Below are 20,472 nucleotides of genomic sequence, written 5' to 3'. Positions count from 1 at the left end.
TTTTGGCCATCCGTCACCCTGAGGTCTTCACTTCAGGGTAGACGCAACAATATTATAGTCTTTCATGATGACAAACACCATGATGGTTCAACTTAGCTTCAGCTTTGGCCACTGATCATACCGCCACCCACAAACAATCCTTAAAGGGGTAATTGATTCCATATATTCTATCCTTTTTTCCTGCTCATCCATTAGCTTGTTTGTTGCATCTGCTTGTTAACACAAACCCCCTTTCACACTCTCTCACCTCACACAAGGTCTTAAAAATACTCTTCCATGAGACAAGATTTTGGATTCAAATTTTTTTAACAAAGGGTTGCAAAAAGAGTGAAATATTAACCCCTGTGTTCCAAACAGACATACAGGGATACCTAACTGCTCACAGACAAACAATCTCCGTCCACCTTCGGCAACCTTTCCTCCCATCATCCAGTAACTGAAATGATCTAGCGGCAGGTTTAAAAATGAGTCAATAGTTTAAGTGTAACGTCAATCATGACGTTGGTAGGTTAAATAATTAATTCCCTTTAGCTTCTGGGCAGAGCGAGTCGGGTGGATGTGTGGGGGCGAGCTATCTGGGCAGATGTGCAGGACGGAGCTATCTGGGCGGATGTGCGGGGCAGAGTTATCTGGGTGGGTGTGGAGGGGCGGAGCTATCTGGGTGGATGTGCAGGGGCGGAGCTATCTGGGTGGATGTGCAGGGGCGGGGCTATCTGGGCAGATGTGCAGGGGTGGAGCTATCTTGGCGGATGTGCAGGGGCGGAGCTATCTGGGTGGATGTGCAGGGGCGGAGCTATCTGGGCAATGTTTGGGGGGCGGAGATATCTGGGAGGATGTGCGGGACGGAGCTATCATGGCGGATGTGTGAGGCTGAGCTATCATGGTGGAAGTGTGAGGCTGAGCTATCATGGCGGATGTGTGAGGCTGAGCTATCATGGCGGATGTGTGAGGCTGAGCTATCTGGGTGGATATGCGGGGTTCAGCTATCATGGCGGATGTGTGAGGCTGAGCTATCATGGCGGATGTGTGAGGCTGAGCTATCTGGGCGGATATGCGGGGCTGAGCTATCATGGCGGATGTGTGAGGCTGAGCTATCATGGTGGAAGTGTGAGGCTGAGCCATCATGGCGGATGTGTGGGGCTGAGCTATCATGGCGGATGTGCGGGGCTGAGCTATCATGGCGGATGTGTGAAGCTGAGCTATCATGACAGATGTGTGAGGCTGAGCTATCATGGCAGAAGTATGAGGCTGAGCTATCATGGCGGATGTGCGAGGCTGAGCAATCATGGCGGATGTGTGAGGCTGAGCTATCATGGTGGATGTGTGAGGCTGAGCTATCATGGCAGATGTGTGAGGCTGGGCTATCATGGTGGATTTGTGAGGCTGAGCTATCATGGTGGATGTGTGAGGCTGAGCTATCATGGTGGATGTGTGAGGCTGAGCTATCATGGTGGATGTGTGAGGCTGAGCTATCATGGTGGATGTGTGAGGCTGAGCTATCATGGTGGATGTGTGAGGCTGAGTTATCATGGTGGATGTGTGAGGTTGAGCTATCATGGTGGATGTGTGAGGCTGAGCTATCATGGTGGATGTGTGAGGCTGAGCTATCATGGCGGATGTGTGAGGCTGAATTATCATGGTGGATGTGTGAGGCTGAGCTATCATGGTGGATGTGTGAGGCTGAATTATCATGGTGGATGTGTGAGGCTGAGCTATCATGGCGGATGTGTGAGGCTGGGCTATCATGGTGGATTTGTGAGGCTGAGTTATCATGGTGGATGTGTGAGGCTGAGTTATCATGCTGGATGTGTGAGGCTGAGGTATCATGGTGGATGTGTGAGGCTGAGTTATAATGGCAGATGTGTGAGGCTGAGCTCTCTGGGCGGATGTTCGTTGCTTGTTCTCTTTTGGCGCTTCAACTTGCTTGCTCAGCCTCACACTAGCCTGTGGATCCCTGCGAAGTGTTAAGCCTAAACATCACTCTGCGAATCTTAAATCGTGTTGTAAAGCTATTATTGCTTTGCCAAGTTCATACTGAATCACGAGGCCATCTTTGCGACGAGGCCCATTCTGTATCCCTATCCACGTACAAGCCTTTGGAAGGCTTTCACGGAGCCTTTGGGAGCTTTTCGGAGTTTCTTGGGAATAAACCGCCGAAGGTTTCTGTATGAACACTACTCCATGTTTGTTTCTGCATACGACATCCTGCGAACCTGCGATACAACTGTAAGCACAATAGTTAGTTATTTGAATACCCGGATCTTGTTTGACGGACTTCCGGTGGTTGGTTTGTGCGTGCGGAGACGGGACGGAGGTGTGGCCTTGAGGTGTTTGAATTGTTGGTGGTGCTGCCCTCATTTGGAGTAATTGTTATTCTGTACGGTTCAGGATTTCATATATACCGACCTTGGAAGAAATCTGTCTACTGGTCCTTTGGTTCGTCTATTTAGACGTAACACCCATGAACATCAATCGGATTATAGAAGCCAGCAATATACAGATTAGGCTATGAGCCAGACCCCCCAAATTGACCGGTCGGTACCATACAGATGGAGTAAGGCTCATTGTGATTTTTAGCAAGATATATGTCCCTAGATATGAAAAAAAAGTGATAGCAGTGTATAACTCTCGGCCATCTCTGTGTTATCACCCGAAATATTATTATACGCCCGCTTCGCTTCGCCAAAAAATGTGATATTTGCTAAAATTGCAATAAATATGTTTTTAAGGACCACAGAGTGCCAATAATTTGCATACTGGATGCCAACTAATATAGTAATAGAAATATAGAACATTTGTGGGGGTTATTTATCAAAATATTGATATAATGACAAAAAATATGTTAAATTTAGTGAAAAAGTGGTCGAAATCGCTTCGAGTTCAGAATTCACATTGTACATTTTTGTCAATATTTCAAAAATGAAAACTCCCAGAGTAACATTTGACCCCTCAAAATCTTCGCAAGGAACCACTGCAGTGGAATATATCATTACTTTGTAATATGGTGGTTGTTTGGGGCACATATTTTGGTAAAGTTCAAAATATGTTCAACCATACCCCCTAATTTTGATATTATAGGTGCTAAAGGGTTAAACATTACTGTATTTGCATCTGTATTACCCAACTAAATTGTTATTTCCTTTTGTCATTCCAGGTAATGTGGTGGTGGTGGTGTTAGTGCTTGCCCAGTATTGCTGGTACAATCGCAATGGAAGAACAAACCAGAGATGAGGCCGAAGTGCCAACTGGAAGACATTGTATCATTCACAAGGAATCACTGAGTATTGATCCAAATGAACAACTTACCAGTCCACAAAGTTTTGAATCATGGAAAACCCTAATAAATGCTGCTCAGGTAAGAGATCACTCCCCTATACTTGACATCGCTAAATCGGTGACAGACAAGGAGATTCCAGTGATCTTCTACCATAGGAAATGTATTTATTCCAATTTTAGCAAATATCACATTTTTGGGGGGAGCGAAGCAGGCGTATAATAATATTTCGGGTGATAACAGAGATGGCCGAGAATTATACACTGCTATCACTTTTTTTTCATATCTAGGGACATATATCTTGCTAAAAATCACAATGAGCCTTACTCCATCTGTATGGTACCGACCAACCCCCTTGGCTCATAGCCTAGATGTTGTTGCTGTTTGGTATGCAGCCTGTGGCTGCTGGTTGCATCATTTTCCGCTGATGCAATGCCCCTCTATAACCAATCACCTGGTACTTATTTTGCAGAACTCGGAAGGGTGACAGGCTGAGTCAACCTACCTGGTGTTAATTCAACGGGACACACAGGGGCTCAAACTCAAGACCCTAAGATCTCAAGCCAGCCACCTTAACCGTTAAACCAACACCAAGCTTAGCCATAGGGAATAAAAATAAGAATCTACTTGAAATATTTTATCGTTTACTTCAACTGTAATTTTAATTTTGTAAATTTTTGAACTATCAAATGATAAAAGCTCAGACAAACGATAAGGGTTGTTCCGAAAGTGTGTTCCGTTTTTCTTCTCTGGGCTCACCTGTGTTCGACATTCGCTCATTTTGCCATTGGGTATGGACTATGGAGACACATGTTTGACGAGGAGCGTGTACAGACGTGCTCCGAGGCTGCGGCACAGGGGCGTCGCCGGCAAATGCTGCGTGCCAACTGTTTGCCGGTAAACAATGGCCAGGTAGGTGTGTGTGTAACAGCCCGATCTAAAGCATGGCAAATGGCCAACATTACAACAACGTGTAACTGCATAATCACTCAATAAACCTCATCGAATGATGACGAAATGGACATTTCCAGGAATGCCAAACATTCTCAGCATTAAAGAGCTTGCAGCAGAATGAGCCGGCTTTTGTATTTTCGTTTGCAAGTTGTAACTAATGTCCTGGTAATTCATGGTATTTCCTATACAGTTATCCAAGGCTTGTGGAGCAACCACAAGGACATTAGCAACCAACCACAACGACAAGGGTCAGAACGTCTGATCTGAGTCGGTGGCATAAGGGTCAGAACGTCTGATCTGAGTCGGTGGCAGAAGGGTTAGAGCGTCCGATCTGAGTTCGTGGCATAAGGGTTAGAGCATCTGATCTGAGTCGGTGGCATAAGGGTTAGAGCATCCATTCTGAGTCCGTGGCATAAGGGTTAGAGCATCTGATCTGAGTCCGTGGCATAAGGGTTAGAGCGTCTGATCTGAGTCGGTGGCATAAGGGTTAGAGCGTCCAATCTGAGTGGGTGGCATAAGGGTTAGAGTGTCCGATCCGAGTGGGTGGCATAAGGGTTAGAGCGTCCGATCCGAGTGGGTGGCATAAGGGTTAGAGCGTCCGATCCGAGTGGGTGGCATAAGGGATAGAGCGTCCGATCCGAGTGGGTGGCATAAGGGTTAGAGCGTCTGATCCGAGTGGGTGGCATAAGGGTTAGAGCGTCCGATCCGAGTGGGTGGCATAAGGGTTAGAGCGTCCGTTCTGAGTAAAAAGAATCATCAAATAGCAACCAAAGGACAAAACAACACAGTATACGGTATTTGAAACTGGGATTGCAGACTCATGAGCTAAATGTCAGGATGGAAATGCCAAATAGGCCTAGCCAATCATTCTTTCTGGATGTCAGCAAATTGATCAAAGCTGCCCCTGCCCTGAGTAATTTCACTTCAGTCCACATTCACGACCTTCAACAATGCGAAGAGTAGCATTGGAGGAGAGACCCTCGACGGCACGCAGCTCGGCAAATGGATCCAGAGGGATTCCATCAAGGTGCAGCAAGAAGCAGGTCCTTGTATTCGTCTCTTCCCGCTCCATGAGTACCTGCTGGACATCCTGCACAAGGTCCTGCCAGGATACCTGCACCAGACAACGCCCGGATGTGGTACAAGGGGAAGCGTGAAATTCAATGGATTCAACTGGAGCATGAGGTCAATATCATTAGAATAAATTGATTCACAAAACATTCATCGGCCACAAATTACTGTGCATATGTTGAAGCCGTAAAAAGCAAACGCTCAAGTGTGAGACAATATGAGATGCAAACAGTTCCACGCGGCTGAGTTGCAAGACCTCACCCTGCCTGTCACACATTGTTGTAAGGCAGACACACTGATGATCATCAAACTGCACATCAAAAGGCCAAACTTAACCAAGAGGTTCATCAGTGTTCATGGAACTGGAGCGAACCTCCACAACTTTCCATTATAAATTCAATCCGAGACCCCACCCAGCAATCTTTGGACTTGAGAGCATTCATCAAATTATCTTGGAGGACTTAACTCTGTCTGCAGATGACTGTCACAGAAGGCAATTATTCCAATTTAACACTTCTGTTTAATTCATTTCTGCCAAGCAAGCCCTCAAGAGTCCAAAATGGCAACCGGGAGCTGTCACCAAGAATCTCAAACTCAGTTGCACCTGGACATCTGTATTATCTATAAATGAGTAGAGAAATATTGAAAGCATGCGCTCTATAAGTTGCCACAATCAAAAATGGCTGGTACAATTGGAAGTTACACTTCTAACAAACTTTTCCAGAAACTCAGATGCTGGTGAGGTTGTTTCCATTAATAAATGGACATCTCTTGTCTGTGATAGTCTTCAGTGACCGAGGGATTTGCTTATTTGATGCTTGTGTGATGTGACCCCTGGATGACCTGCAACAACCTGTAAGATTGTGGTTTCTGTCGTTAAAACTCGATTCAAACGGCTCACCAGGTGTGCACAGCTTCTCGTGAGTGCGTCGAAAACCGAATTGCATTGCAAGCCGGCGATGAATTTCAACAAGAATAACGAGTTGTCTTCATCAAAAATGGAAGATTTTTCCTGTTCCATTTGGAACTTTGCCCGAGGACAAAGTTAGTAATCAATTGCATTGTATACGATTCGGCATTGTTTTATTTGCATCAAATTATGGTTGGTTTGGCGTTATAATACGATGTTATGTACACGTCTTTCCCATTGATAGATCTGACCTTTGTTGAAAGGTCATAAAGACCCTCGTGGGACTGTCTCAGCCACTATACGAGTAGACTGGCGAGTGCTAATTTATTTATTATTTGTTTACAGAGTTGAGGCTCATGGAAGAGCAAGAACACAGGATGGATCAGGACACAACAGAACAAAAGGGACAGTACAAAGAGAAGGGGTAAATGCAAACAAGCAAGACCGAGGGACAACAACGACAGAGACGGGCTCACCTTCACTCTTTCATTCCCCTTTTCTCCCGCCTCTGGAACAAACGCCCCCACTCCCTTCATTCCCACTCCTCCCTCCAGGTCTTTAAAACAGCTGTTCACCACCATCTCTTATCTTCCCCCATCCAAAACCTTGATCTTTTCTACCCCCGCTAATTCACCCCAGATACACTTTTTTAAAATTCCAACTTCTTTCCTGGAAGTCCTTGCAGTGTCCATATGTTTTATACCTCTCCCACCTCCCCCCAAGCCCTCTCCCTCCCACATTTCTCTCGATGTCCCTGCTCTCAAATGTTGTGTTTGTGTCCTTGCGCCTCTCTCCCCATGTTGTCTACCACTCCCCTTATTTTGTGTTTTATGTGTCGGTTTGACTTTTTGTGTGATTAATGTTAGCTCTTTCACGAGCCTCGATCTTGTATACAAAAAAAAATAAAAAATAAAAAACAAGGGATGCGGGTAAAGATGAGTTGTAGGGGAGAAAACAAGGGATGCGGGTAAAGATGAGTTGTAGGGGAGAAAACAAGGGATGCGGGTAAAGATGAGTTGTAAGGGAGAAAACAAGGGTTGTGGGTAAAGATGAGTTGTAGGGGAGAAAACAAGGGATGTGGGTAAAGATGAGTTGTAAGGGAGAAAACAAGGGATGCGGGTAAAGATGAGTTGTAGGGGAGAAAACAAGGGATGCGGGTAAAGATGAGTTGTAAGGGAGAAAACAAGGGTTGTGGGTAAAGATGAGTTGTAAGGGAGAAAACAAGGGATGTGGGTAAAGATGAGTTGTAAGGGAGAAAACAAGGGTTGTGGGTAAAGATGAGTTGTAAGGGAGAAAACAAGGGATGCGGGTAAAGATGAGTTGTAGGGGAGAAAACAAGGGATGCGGGTAAAGATGAGTTGTCAGGGAGAAAACAAGGGTTGTGGGTAAAGATGAGTTGTAAGGGAGAAAACAAGGGATGTGGGTAAAGATGAGTTGTAGGGGAGAAAAGAAGGGATGCGGGTAAAGATGAGTTGTCAGGGAGAAACAAGGGATGCGGGTAAAGATGAGTTGTAGCGGAGAAAACAAGGGATGCGGGTAAAGATGAGTTGTAGGGGAGAAAACAAGGGATGCGGGTAAAGATGAGTTGTAGGGGAGAAAACAAGGGATGCGGGTAACGATAAGTTGCAGGGGAGAAAACAAGGGATGTGGGTAAAGATGAGTTGTCAGGGAGAAAACATGGGAAGCGGATAAAGATGAGTTGTAGGGGAGAAAACAAGGGATGCGGGTAAGGATGAGTTGTAGGGGAGAAAACATGGTAAGTGGGTAAAGATGAGTTGTAGGGGAGAAAACAAGGGATGCGGGTAAGGATGAGTTGTAGGGGAGAAAACAAGGGTTGCGGGTAAGGATGAGTTGTAGGGCAGAATGCAGTGGGTGGTCAAGATGGATACAGAAACAAATTTTGGTGGGTTGGGTTGAGCGGTTTAACGGGTGTATAAAAGATCATGGTTTTGGATGGGAGATGATCTGAGATGAGGCAATGCTGTCAACCATACGCTCCACCATCATTTTAAATTTGCCAAGGTACCACCTAAAAGTCTACATTTCCCTAACTACGCCATAGGAAATTCCAACACCTGCAAGTGAATGCGTGCAAGAACAGTCAACTTTGCATTGACTATATATGAATACACGCTCTGAGTGGTAGTTTCAGTTGAATGATACATTGTTGGGAATCAAATCCAGAATTAGAAGGCTCAGAGGCAATCACATTAACAGCAGAGCATCAGCAAACATTTTCAGGAGTTTTACCTTTGGCCCATATAATTATTGTGTTTGCACCATGGAAATGGAATGGGAAAGTGCTAAATCAAGAAAATTGAAATTGATAAAAGAAAGGATGGAAGTATGATAGAAGAGGAGAGGGAGCGAGAAAATTGTTTTAGAGGAAATAGGAGTAAATAGAAGGAAAATCTCCATGGAAGGGAAGGGACATGCATAGAGTAGTAGTCGGAAGGAGGATTCCACCATTTTTTCCTATGTAATAAATAGATGTGCTTATCCCTAAAATCTACTACCAGATGCTCCAGCTGCATGCTTACATACAATAAATACGTTTTGTTTGTAGAAGCGACCAATATCGGATTCCCTTATGATGTTGCTTGACGTCACAAAAGGAGTTCAGACGAAGAGCATGCAAAATGGCATAACCGTGTGTCTCTCTTCCATGGTTGAAAAAGACTCTATGGATATGCAAGGAATAGTTCTGGTCCCCCATGCTCCAACCCAATAAGCACCCCGTCGTGAAATGATCTGGTTGATAATAGCATATGAAACCTGCAACTTGTGGTAAGGCCACTCTTTAATACTTATATCAGAGTGTCTGCAACTACCTGGGAAGAGCACTCAAAACAAACTACTGCACTGGTTTCCTTTGACTACAGGGCTATCGCCCCGCTGAAAACCATAATGACTGAGATTACAACTATTTATTTCTTAACTTCTTGCTTCGAGTGCAGGAGATAGAGAAATCGTGTGTATTGTTGGTTATCTCCATATGCGGATTTCAGAAGGTGGAACGGAGTCGTCCCAGGTCTCCTAGTATCCACCTCCGTTTCAGTAAGGGATCATAATTGGTGGACCAAGTTTTGAAGTTTTCTTGTTCTCAAAGTTGTGTTCCGAGGGCTCTTTTGAAGATCGTCACCGAGCCTCTGACAGTTTCTAACTGCAGTTCATTTGCAGTAATATTCACAGGGATGTTCTTTAAGAGCTCTGTAAGGTTCTTCTTCATCATTCCCTTTGCTCCGATAATCACTGGTACAATTTCGGCGTTCTTCAGCTTCCAGGATCTTTCCTTTCATTTTTGAAATCCTTGTATTTGATCATTTTCTTAATTTCTGCATTATTTAGACCAAAATTGCTGGATACTGACACCTCAATTAGCAATACCATGTTTTCTTTTTTTTTGTACATCAGTACTATATCTGGTTGCAGTGCTTTGTTTTCTATGTTCACGCTCGATGGGACCATCAGATCATACATGAGCATCCTTGTTTTCAATGATTGCTTTTGGTTCATGTTTCTATGAGTTTTCTGGAACTGGGACATTGAAATACAGTATTTGCAGATGTGCCGTGGATTACTCTACATAATTTGTTATGCCTTCATGTATACAGCTGTTCTGACATGAGTTTTTTACATCCCGAGAAGCGGTGACTCGTGCTTTCTGTTTCTACCTTGCAGAACTGACACCTGTCCAATTGACTCAGTCCATGCCAAACATTCTCAGCATCAAGAGTGTGTGTGTGTGTGTGTGTGTGTGTGTGTGTGTGTGTATGTGTGTGTGTGTGTGTGTGTGTGTGTGTGTGATTAAATGTGTGAGAGGTGCCAGATCTGGCTCATTTTTAACCAAAGTTAAAATTTTCATCCTAAAGTATGGCGACATTATAAACACAAGGCCAAAACCCAGCTGCTCCACCCATCACTGAAGGCTTCCAATGGGAAAAAGACACAATAAAACAAGTTACCTCGGGTGAAACCTGTTCAACTGCATTCCATATCATGAGGAAAGTCTGAATTCCCTAAGGATAATTCAGGCATTCTCCAGTGCATGCAAACACTTGTGAAGGGAAAATAAATGCATCGCCTCAAACTTTGTGTAATTATATAGGGTGATCAAATACACCTGGCCTAGTAGTCTATTCATCCTTAGCAGGTCCAAGTTATAGGAAGAATCTTAACCGCAATATCATTCCTACCACTGTGGGCATTTCTAAGATTAAGACTAACAGGTGTGATCCCTTGAGACAGGTAATCCATTTACTAATGTCCCTTAAGTGAAACAGAATCCCCAGAGTTGTGAGCACCAGACAGTTGGCGGTTAGTGTGAAGCCTGGGGCTGCCAGTTGCATCATTTTCTGGTCTGGGGGTGTGTCTGCGTCGCTGATACTGTGCTCAACCCGCCCCTCCCCCCCATTTTGAGTAAGCTGGCATTCATTTTTCCAATCTTGGATGGATGACAGGTTGAGTCAATCCACATGGTGTTAATTCAATGGAATGACAGGGGATCAAACTCCGGACCCTAAGATCTCAAGCTAGCCACCTTGACTGCTAAGCCAACACCTGGCTTTACCACACAGTTGCTCCAACCGTTCCAGAAGACACACCATTTAACCGCGGACTCTTCTTCACATCTACCCACAGTAAGCCGACATGGCGATGGGATGGATCTCGTTGTGTGGCTCACCAGTCATCGTGTGCACATGTGTGAGGCGACAGCATGCCAGATTTTGAAAATGGAGGTTTTGGTCATGTGAGTTGTGGGGGGAAAATCATCAATTGATACTGGATGCAATCCATTTAGATGAGCATAAATGTGTGTAGGTGAGTCCATACTTGTATGCGATACAGGCAAATAAAAACATAATAAAACAAGAAAGAGCAATCAGAGATTGTGTTTGGCTGCGGTGTTTGTGTGGTTTATTGACAACATCGATTTATGTTCATTCCAATATGGCTGCCGAATCATGTGACCAATGACGTCATCTATTTCATTCTCCTGTACAACTTTTGTGCAGATCACGCTCAAGAAATTGCAAACGAATCGGATCAAGCGTTCTCCTTTTCTAATTATGACGTCATAATGAAGGCATCGATGACATCATAATGAATATATATTGCTCCCCATGGGGAGTATTGTCAATGAGCCATGTTTAAATTTTATCCATGGAGCGGTTTTCTAGATAGAGGTGCAACGTTTTTTGGTTTTGCCAAGATGGCGCCCGTACCACGTGACCTGTGATGTCATAATTATCAGTAAAAATTATACAGGAGGAAGTGCTGCTTTGGTGAAAAATTATTGGCAATCGGACCAACGGTTGCAGAGAAAAGCATACTCATGTTCTGTGCAGACAGACAGACAGACAGACAGACAGACAGACGAACGGACTCTCCTCTGGTGATGGTAACAAACAGGATAAAAAGAATAAAAGCCATGTTAATGAAAAATACCATGCACCCATCAAATCCTTGCTATATGATAGGTTAATTATTTAATTATTTAAACATTTCAAGCACGAAATGAGATAAAAACCATCAACAAGCAAACATGGATTGTGTGCATCAAACCGAGTGCAAATACACCAAGAGACACACAGTTAGACGTTCCAGATGAAGAAGAACAAGGATGTAGAAATGTTAGAGAAAGAGAAGGATACGTTTTACAGTTACATCAATGGATTGCCATATTAAACAACCACGGTGATGTTCGTTTGGCCATATTAGACACTCAAATAACACAACAATGTTTTCAGATTTCAAAAGGCAAGTGCAGACAAATACAAACCTGCAGCTCAAAGTTGTCTCCGCCAGGTGCAGAGATCTTCACAGGGAAGGCTGCATCCAGAGCCAGCAGCTCCTGACTCGGACACCCCGGCTCTGTGGACAAATTCAGCAGCGGAAGCATGGTATTACTGGACTCCTATCTCCGTTAGGAGATGTGTATGACCAGAATTATTATCACCCTCTTTCCCTTCTGTTTCGGGTGGGAAGCCAGTTCCGCAATGCCCGGCCAGGTCGTGGGAGCGAACAATAAATTGCCTCCGTGTCTGTCTCGGTGTTAGGAAACGCAGACAGTCGACCGCAGACAAGGATGCGGACAGAACACAGGGATACAGGATGAGAAAGCTGGCCGGACTCTAAGGTGGTCGACTTGTGGAAGACCCTGCGTCAAACGTTCTGGGACGCAGAGGTAACACGCTTGTCTATCGCGGACGTTCCAGCTTACAAAAAGTAACTGAAAGTTGAGGAAATCTCGTGCATTGGCAGAAGGATCACGTCCACAGAGTTACAAAGTGAATGAACAGTACACGAAAACCGAAGAACTAGGGACTTCAAGGCACGCCGAAAGACTATCTCTACGCTTCTTTTCTCTTTCGCCTTCACCTGACGGAAACCCAAGTGCCTTTTGCCTTTATAGAGTACGGTGGTGGGGCTGCCTGCCTGTAATTATTGTGGGCACGCGTTGGCAGCCACACCCTGACTCTGAGCCTCTCCCCCACTCTCTGTCTCTCTCAATCTACATGACTCACTTGGGCGGCTTGGGCGTGCTGAAAGACGCCCCTCCCTCTCGCTTCAACTGAAAAAGAAAGGCAACGATTGCCTCAAAGTTACTCCCATATTCTGCCTCTGACATCTCCCATTCCTCCCCAATCACTCTTGACAATCCTTTCATTTCCTTTTTCCCATTTGTATAACCTTCCTATGTCCGATATGTTGGCACCAGGGTAGGCACTGACCTTCGAGCTCTCCAATCCGGGTTATATTATTGACCCAACTATAAACTATCGGACTGGTGCATGTGCTGCCCCCTTGGATGGGACATTAAGCTGGGAACCCGGCCATGGGCTAGCATCCATTTCTGCGGGACGCTAAAGACCCCTGGGTGTTATCATCGGTACCCTGAACAAATTATAAGTTCTTGCCCTAGAATTAGCTCCACAAAATCTAACCTCCAAGTTGGGACCCTGGTACACGATCACCCACCTTGGACCAATGGTCCATGGCAAAGCCTGAAACATGGCTGGGATACGTCACACCAACACCACCACTAACACCTTCCTATGGTTCACAAGGGCACTTCTAATTTGCAATTATTTGTTGTTTTTTTGCAATATAACAAACTCTCAATAAAACTCCACCCCATATTTTAAATGACGGAGCATCCAAGGTCTTGCTTTATATGAAAAACTGTTAAATGCTACAAACACATAATGCACAGTTCAGCATTCCATAAAAAAACATTATTATATAAATATATATATATATTGTACAGCCACATTTTACTTGGAAAAGAGGTGGCTTAATTTACTGCATTTATGTTTGAACCATCTTACTATAATTCACCAAATGTCTGTCCGTCTGTCTGTACGTCTGTTCCCAGGTACCGCAAAAAAGGCTGAACCGATCACAACGATATTTTGGGTGGGTAATCCTGGGATCTCCTGGAGTAAAATAGGCTATATTGTTTTTCCAATTTCAGCTTTGGCCTCCAGCATTTTCCGGTTTGGACTCCCGCATAACGTTATTTTCCCGGGTGCCACACAAACGGCTGCACCGATCGCTGCACAGCTGCACCGATCAGCTGCACCGATCGGACTCGGTGACCTCGGACAAAGACCTTTTATAAGGACATGGGTCGAATCCCTGCTTGAGAGAATGCCAACCCCCTCCTCGCCATCACGGTCGTCTCTCCAACTCACAATCCCACGAGATATGCGGAAAGGACGACCCAAAACCAATTATCTTCTTTTTGATTCGTATATAAACATCATCAAAAGTAAATAATGACCTCGGCCAAAGTTCAACCGACGTGAGTTTAATCTCTACATGAGAGAATTCCACATAGCTATTTGGGCGGTGTATACGCTAACAGATCGCTGTCTCCATCGATCTTGCCAAGGCCGTAACACTTATCGGCTCAAAATCCTTTTAACTGTTGACTTGGTAGTTTTTACAATGAATGAAACGTTAACAATGTTGTTAAAAGTTTATTTTGTGATTAATTTGTGATTGGAGTTATGTTGTTTGGAATGAAAAAAAAGAGATATCGAGTTCAAGTAAATGACAACATTCCGTGAACTTCGCGGATCGCCATATGCAGATTCGCCACGGTCCCACGATCGATGTTTCTATACGTGAACGTACCCGTTTGTTTGCGAACGGGTACGTTTTTCATGGAAGTCCTTCACGAACTTGCTGTCCATGTCTGACGTGCGACTGAAGGTGCTACAGGAATGTGGAATTTATTGGTTTCATGCTTTAGTATTCGCCGTTTCTGCATTGTCTGTTTGCTTCTGGCCTCCCACCCGTGCGTAGCACGGGTACCTCACTCGTAGTTTAAATTTAAATGTGTTCAGTGACAAATAGAAAACCTTCCTGGCAACGTCACTTCATTGACATCGTCTCCCACACAACCACACACCGCCCACTACCCCCAACCACAACCAAATATTTCATTGGCGCATTTCCTTTATCCTTACACTTAGAGCCAATAAACAAAACCACAAATAAAAAGACACCAGTAGGGCACAATTCAAATTTATAGACCCAGGAAGTGGTGTATCAGCCATTAATCACATAATGTTCCGACCCTACAGAAATCAATAGTGGGTTTCCTGAATTTAGGTTAGCCCCTAAAAGGGATGCCAGCATGCAAGGGCCAATAACATGTGCTGAGTTTTCATGGCACAAATAAAAGGATAAAGTAATGAGGAATTGATACCTTTCCTTGATGACGATCCACGTCTCTTCTTCTTTCTCCTTTTCCCTTTTCCCGTGACTTGTGGTGCAGAAAATATGTCGGACAATGACGTGGCCCTTTCGCCTGTGACGGACCTTGAGGTTTGCTCAAAACCTTGCCTGGTCTTCATATCACGAACTCGATTCATGATGTTTTCACAGCTGCAGCTCATCTCTCCACAGCACTGTCCAATGTCGACTGGCCTATCACAGTCTGACCATGAAGTATCTGGGTCAGAAATCACACTGCGGAACCCGGGAGGCAGTGATGCTCCATAACCTTGCTGGGCCTCTGTTTCTATGCCATGTAAAACACTACCGTCTGATGCCGGAATAGTACCTCGTGAGGCGAGGAGACACGACGCCTCAGTGCTTCCTCTTGTCATGCCCAAATTGGAGGAAAGACCCAATGGGACTCCTGCACGACTCAAGTTAAGCCCATCGGCCCTTGAGCCTGAACAGTGACTGCAGAGTGCTGCCTCGATACAGCCACTGCAAAAGCCATGTTCTCCCACAAGTTGCATCAAACGGTTGTCATAGATTAGTGGTGGCACACTAGCACGAGCTTCCCCAGCACCTGCCACAGGTGTCATGGTGTGCAAGCCTGCAGCACCAACATCTCCTATTGCTTCACCAGAAAATGTCCGCCTCCAATCCTGAACTGCCAGCATGGCATTAAGCGAAAACGGGTTGAGCTCGATTCCACATGCCGGCTCTCTGCGGTCGCCGGGAACCCACGGCCATTGCGCTTGGCAGCCAGGTGGAGGTACCATGCAGGTCCAGTTTGAAGGGCCAGTGTTCGTGATCGCAGCAGATGCAGCACAAGCGACGTCTGCTTCGTGTGGCCCAATCCCTTGCAGCAAAGGATTGCAGCAAGCAAAGGGATTAAGGTTTCGGCCTAACAAACTCGTTGGAGTACCAACACTTTGGACCACATCGGGCATTCGTGCCCCACTTCCACCACTCTCACTGCTGCCAGCACAGCAAACCTCAAGCGGGGGGACCGTCTGCCCAATTTTTGAGACGGGCTCCGGTGTCGGATGAAACGACAGAACCGGAGACCAAGAGGAACTGGGCTCGTTGGAAAGAAGCGAGATGGTGTCGTCCTGTCGAGTCCGATCCAGAGAGATCTTCGGACATATCTTGCAACAATTCACAACGTTTCCCATCACGCCAGAAGAGAGCAAGCTGGTACCTGTGCAACGTTCTCAATGGGCGAGAACCGTGTCCTGGAAAATCGAGTTGTCCTCAAACAAATTGTCCAAGGCACACGTTTCATAACTGCCTTGGATATCACAGAATTGGTGGGAGGAACAAGAAATGAAAGCATAAACGACTGCTCGACAATGATCAACATTAAAAAAAATAGAAAAATAAAATGAATACCACAAGAAGTACTTATCTACAGAGTCAGGTGTCCCTCAGGTGCTGAGCATTTGCCATCTCCCCAAATGGACTGAAAAAAGTTTGTCCTTCAGTACCTCGTCAGGGTCATTTTTAAATCGCAGCCTGAATGCAGCCATGATTAATCAGTTATCATACCTGTAGATTCGTCAACCGGGACAGCAGATCGCTGATGGCAATTGGATCAACGGGACCGAGCACCAGGAGCACAACAGCTGGACGGTGGCGGCCCATCCGGTCTGGCTCATTCGTCCGATTGTCCTTCCCAACGTACTCGGACTTGTCTGCCGCTTCATGTAAAATGTGTCGCGGCTATATGGGGCATCTCACGCGAAAGCGCTCCACAGACGGCCATTGCGAATGCAAACCCTGCGTCTAAGTGGGATGTGGAAGAAAGGAGGGGGGTGTGCAGGGAAGGGTGGAAGAGGGGGGGGGGGGGGGGGGGGTTAGTGAAAATGAAATGCTGCTGTTCCGCTGGAGACCAGAGGCCTTGCTGTCCAAGATGCATCGATGCTCAGCCTGAAGTTATACATATTTAAGGTGAAAATGTCCATTGATTGGCTGTTTTCGGGAATTTCAATGGCAGTATGTTTTGTTTTTAAGTAGATGCAACACTGCAGACATAACACTAAACGTGGACAGTAATTGGAGCAATGAGGTTGAATATACAGCAGAGAAATGCATCAGCAATGGGTATCCTGGTGCAATAGATCAAAAGGTTAAATCTACTCTAAAAATAAAAAAGGGAAATTTTTTTTTGACAAAAATCAAAAACATCTACAGAAGCCATCCTCTATCATTAAGGCAATTGAAAAAAACCCCTTTAGTTTTAAATTCTTTAGGGCTTCGTTTAATCCGAAACCGAGGAACGTGACATCTTTACTGATGCCACATTTTCAGTACTTTGGTTGTTCTCTGCCATCTAGCGGTATTTTGCCCCAAAATCAGCTCAACTTTTGTTGAATTTCGTTAAACGAGGCAGATACTCAATGCACAAGGAATGCAAATAAGGTAGTTTGAATGCAACAACAATGGGCAAGATTTTTGTTCATCTACACCCAAGCAGGCATGGGGTTCCAGCGGATCAAAAAGGTTAGTGTCTCATGCTGACTCCATGGAAATAAAACAACATATCAAATGTGTCGGTTTTGTACAGACAACACGGCATGAGGAAAAAGCTTTGTTGTTGATCCCATTAAGATGCTAATTCGAACAGCGGGCATTTCTCAACATGCAATAAAGAGCACCCAAGCAAGGAAGCTTGCACGCAATCAGCAACGGCCTGGAATTGCACCGCTTTAAACTACAAAACTTTTAACAGGGTCCTTTGTTTGTGTAGTCGAACTCCAAATTGAATCAACTTATATTCGCTCATCTTAAGCGGGTGCAACTGCAGCTATCTCTCAATCACCTATGCAACTACATGGAATTCAAAGAATGCTTACCCCCACGGTCAACGTGATGCGAGCTGACTTCTGTTTTTGAAGGTTTTTTTTCTTTGATCCAATATGGCTGCCAGACCACGTGAGCGATGACATCATAAATTTATATTCTCTAATATAATTGTTACGTAGATCACGCTCAATAAATTTCAAACTGATCAGACTAAGCGTTGTCCCTGTCAAATTATGATGAAATAATTAAGGCACCAATGACGTCATCATTAACAAACCGTATTCCCCAGAGTTCTTTACAATGACCCATGTTTCAATTTTTTCCATGGAGCGGTTTCAGAGATATAGATGTGTAACGTTTTTCAGTTTTTCCAAAATGGTGCCTGTGCCACGTGACCTATGACGTCATAATTATCATTAAAATATTATACAGGAGGAGGCGCTCCTATGGTGAAACGTTCGTGTCCATCTGCCAAACAGTTGCAGCGAAAAAAAATTTTCATACTGATTGGATCAAGCTGTTGTACTTGTCGAATTATGACGTCATAATGAAGGCACCAATGACATCATCATTAAAAGAGATTATTTCTCATGTGGAGTAGTTGACAATGAGCTATGTTTTAATTTTTTCCATTGAGCAGTTTCAGAGATATAGAGGTGCAATATTTTTCCAAGATGGCGTCCATACCACGTGACCTATGACATCATACTTATCATTTAAAAAATCTACAGGAGGAGATGCACCTATGGTGAAAGTTTCCTGTGAATCGGACCAACGGTTGCAGAGAAAATCATATTTATTCTGTGTAGACAATCAGACAAACAAACTATCAGTGGGATAGACACCATAACTGTTAAGTCTGGCAGAGGTATGCGCTCTACCGAGTGCCCTTCTGGTACATATTGAGCTAAGGTGCATCCAATCTCCCTTAATCCTCCTTGAGATGTCTCTACAACTTGATTGGAGTCCACCTGCAGCCAATTAAATTGATTGGGCATGATTTAGAAAGAAACACACCTTTCTAGATGAGGTCCCACAGTTGACAGTGCATGTCAGAGCAGAAACTCCACCATGAAGTCCAAGGATCTGTCCATAGAACTCCGAGATTGAATTGTGAGGAGGCATAGATCTGGGGAAGGGTATAAAACAATTTCTGGTGTTGAAAGTTCCCAAGATCACAGTGAGCTCCGTTATTAGGAAATGGAAAGAATATGGAACTACCCAGACCCTTCCTTTCCTAGAGCTGGCCGTCCGACCAAATTGAGCAACCGGGCAAGAAGGACCTTTGTCAGGGAGGTGGTTATTATTGTATACCGCTCCCTCCCAATTCCATCTCCATGTGCCGCACGCTAGAGGATATTTTATTTCTTTACTTGGCATGGGGGCGGTACACTTTGAATGTATCTCACCATGTTTTAATTTTTTAAGCATTTGAGTTTTTTTGTTATTAATAAGCATTAATTTAAGTAATTTAAGCAGCTAACACAACATTTAAGCAGCTGGGATACTCTGCTGAAGTTTTTTATTATATCCATGCAAATAAAATTCCACAATTTCGTTCTCTTGCTTCAATGTCCGAATAATAAGTGCATTACACAAAGCACCAAGTTGACTGCGCAGGGTAACTATTCTAAGAATACCATCTCGTTGATTGATTAATTGCGAAATTAGAATTAATGAATAATGATCATAAAATTGATTTCTTAATCAATTGGCTAATAGCATACCTAAACCAACTGTTAATCTGAAGCTGTAACTTTTAGAAAATTAATTGAATAATTAATTCATCGAAAGTAAATAAATACATAATTGATTATTCAATAAATAATAAATCGATTAATCAATAAATCAAAAAATATCCTTTATAGCCAAATCACTAGGTCATTGTCATGTCCAAATATCAGCTTCCTAACTCAAAAGGTGCCTGAGATATTGCCCAGATGAGAAAGTAAATAAATAAGTACTTAATTATTATTGATTGATTAAGTTGAAGCGCAGTGCTATGCGCGCTTACTTGTACAACAAGAAGGAAGCGGACAATGCAGTAAGTTTAAGAGTCTTTATTATCAGAGCTCAACTGTAGCACTGGAGCGCTCCGGGCTGCGCGCCCGGTGTATATCCCGCGGCCACGCCTACCCCTTGGGCGTGGCCGCCGCCCACTTGGTGCGTGGAATGATGCCCTCATGCCAGTGAGCTTTCGTGTCCGCCACACGCGCCCCCCCAGAATTCCCGCGCACCTGGAGGGCCAGTTTGCGGGGCAAACGGATGACCCGGCCGAAGCGCCCTCTGGTGACTGGCGGCGTCCGGGGTGCAGGGATGCCAGCTGGGATGCCTCCGGCTGCACCCGGAATGGGTGCAGGACCGGGGGGCGGCGTGCCGGCGGACCTGGGTGGTGCCGGGGGTCCGCCCGCAGGGGGGCGGCCCCGACGCGGGGGCCGAGCCACCGGCGGTGGGTGGTCCACATTGAGGTGGGCCGGTTTGAGGCGATCCACCGAGACGCGGTCGGGAGTACCGCCGATGTCCAAGGTGAAATGTTTCACCCCGGTCTCCAGCACGCGGAAAGGCCCGTCGTACGGGGGCCACAGTGGTGTCTGGTGGGCGTCGTGCCGGACGAAGACGTAATCTGCGGTGCGAAGCTCCGGGGCGACGTGCGTAGGCGGGTGCCCGTGGTGCGCCGTCGGCACCGAGGCGAACCTCCGGGCTGTCTCCTGCAGCGTGGAGCGCCGTG

The 20,472-nt window shown here is 45.1% G+C and overlaps 2 protein-coding genes across 2 annotated transcripts in view; both read right to left on the bottom strand.

Moving 5' to 3' along the window:
- Positions 1-12,738, bottom strand: part of CLUH (CLUH binding protein of NUMT mRNA) — a 73,663-nt gene extending 60,925 nt beyond the window's left edge. The window contains exons 1-2 of the mRNA XM_068098870.2: positions 11,992-12,738; positions 5,171-5,342 (exon numbers count right to left, since the gene is read on the bottom strand). Coding sequence (XP_067954971.2) covers positions 5,171-5,342; positions 11,992-12,111 — 292 coding nt within the window. The 5' untranslated portion in view covers positions 12,112-12,738. The remainder of the gene's footprint in view (positions 1-5,170; positions 5,343-11,991) is intronic.
- A 2,101-nt stretch (positions 12,739-14,839) lies between these two features.
- LOC137413450 (uncharacterized) lies at positions 14,840-19,262 on the bottom strand. The gene is made up of 3 exons (XM_068098868.2): positions 18,762-19,262; positions 16,488-16,724; positions 14,840-16,230 (listed from the first exon to the last, which is right to left on the bottom strand). Exon 3 carries the CDS (start codon positions 16,112-16,114, stop codon positions 14,840-14,842), a length of 1,275 nt encoding a protein of 424 aa, XP_067954969.2. The 5' UTR covers positions 16,115-16,230; positions 16,488-16,724; positions 18,762-19,262.
- Between the last annotated feature and the right edge of the window lie 1,210 nt (positions 19,263-20,472).

Source organism: Myxine glutinosa, chromosome 6 (assembly GCF_964187855.1).
Source record: "Myxine glutinosa chromosome 6, kmMyxGlut1.1, whole genome shotgun sequence".
NCBI classification, from domain to species: Eukaryota; Metazoa; Chordata; class Myxini; order Myxiniformes; family Myxinidae; genus Myxine; species Myxine glutinosa.
This window is presented reverse-complemented; position numbering and strand designations above follow the sequence as displayed.

Coding starts and splice junctions, on each gene's coding strand:
- LOC137413450 (XM_068098868.2), bottom strand. CDS start 16,114: ATGGGAAACGTTGTGAATTGTTGCAAGATATGTCCGAAGATCTCTCTG.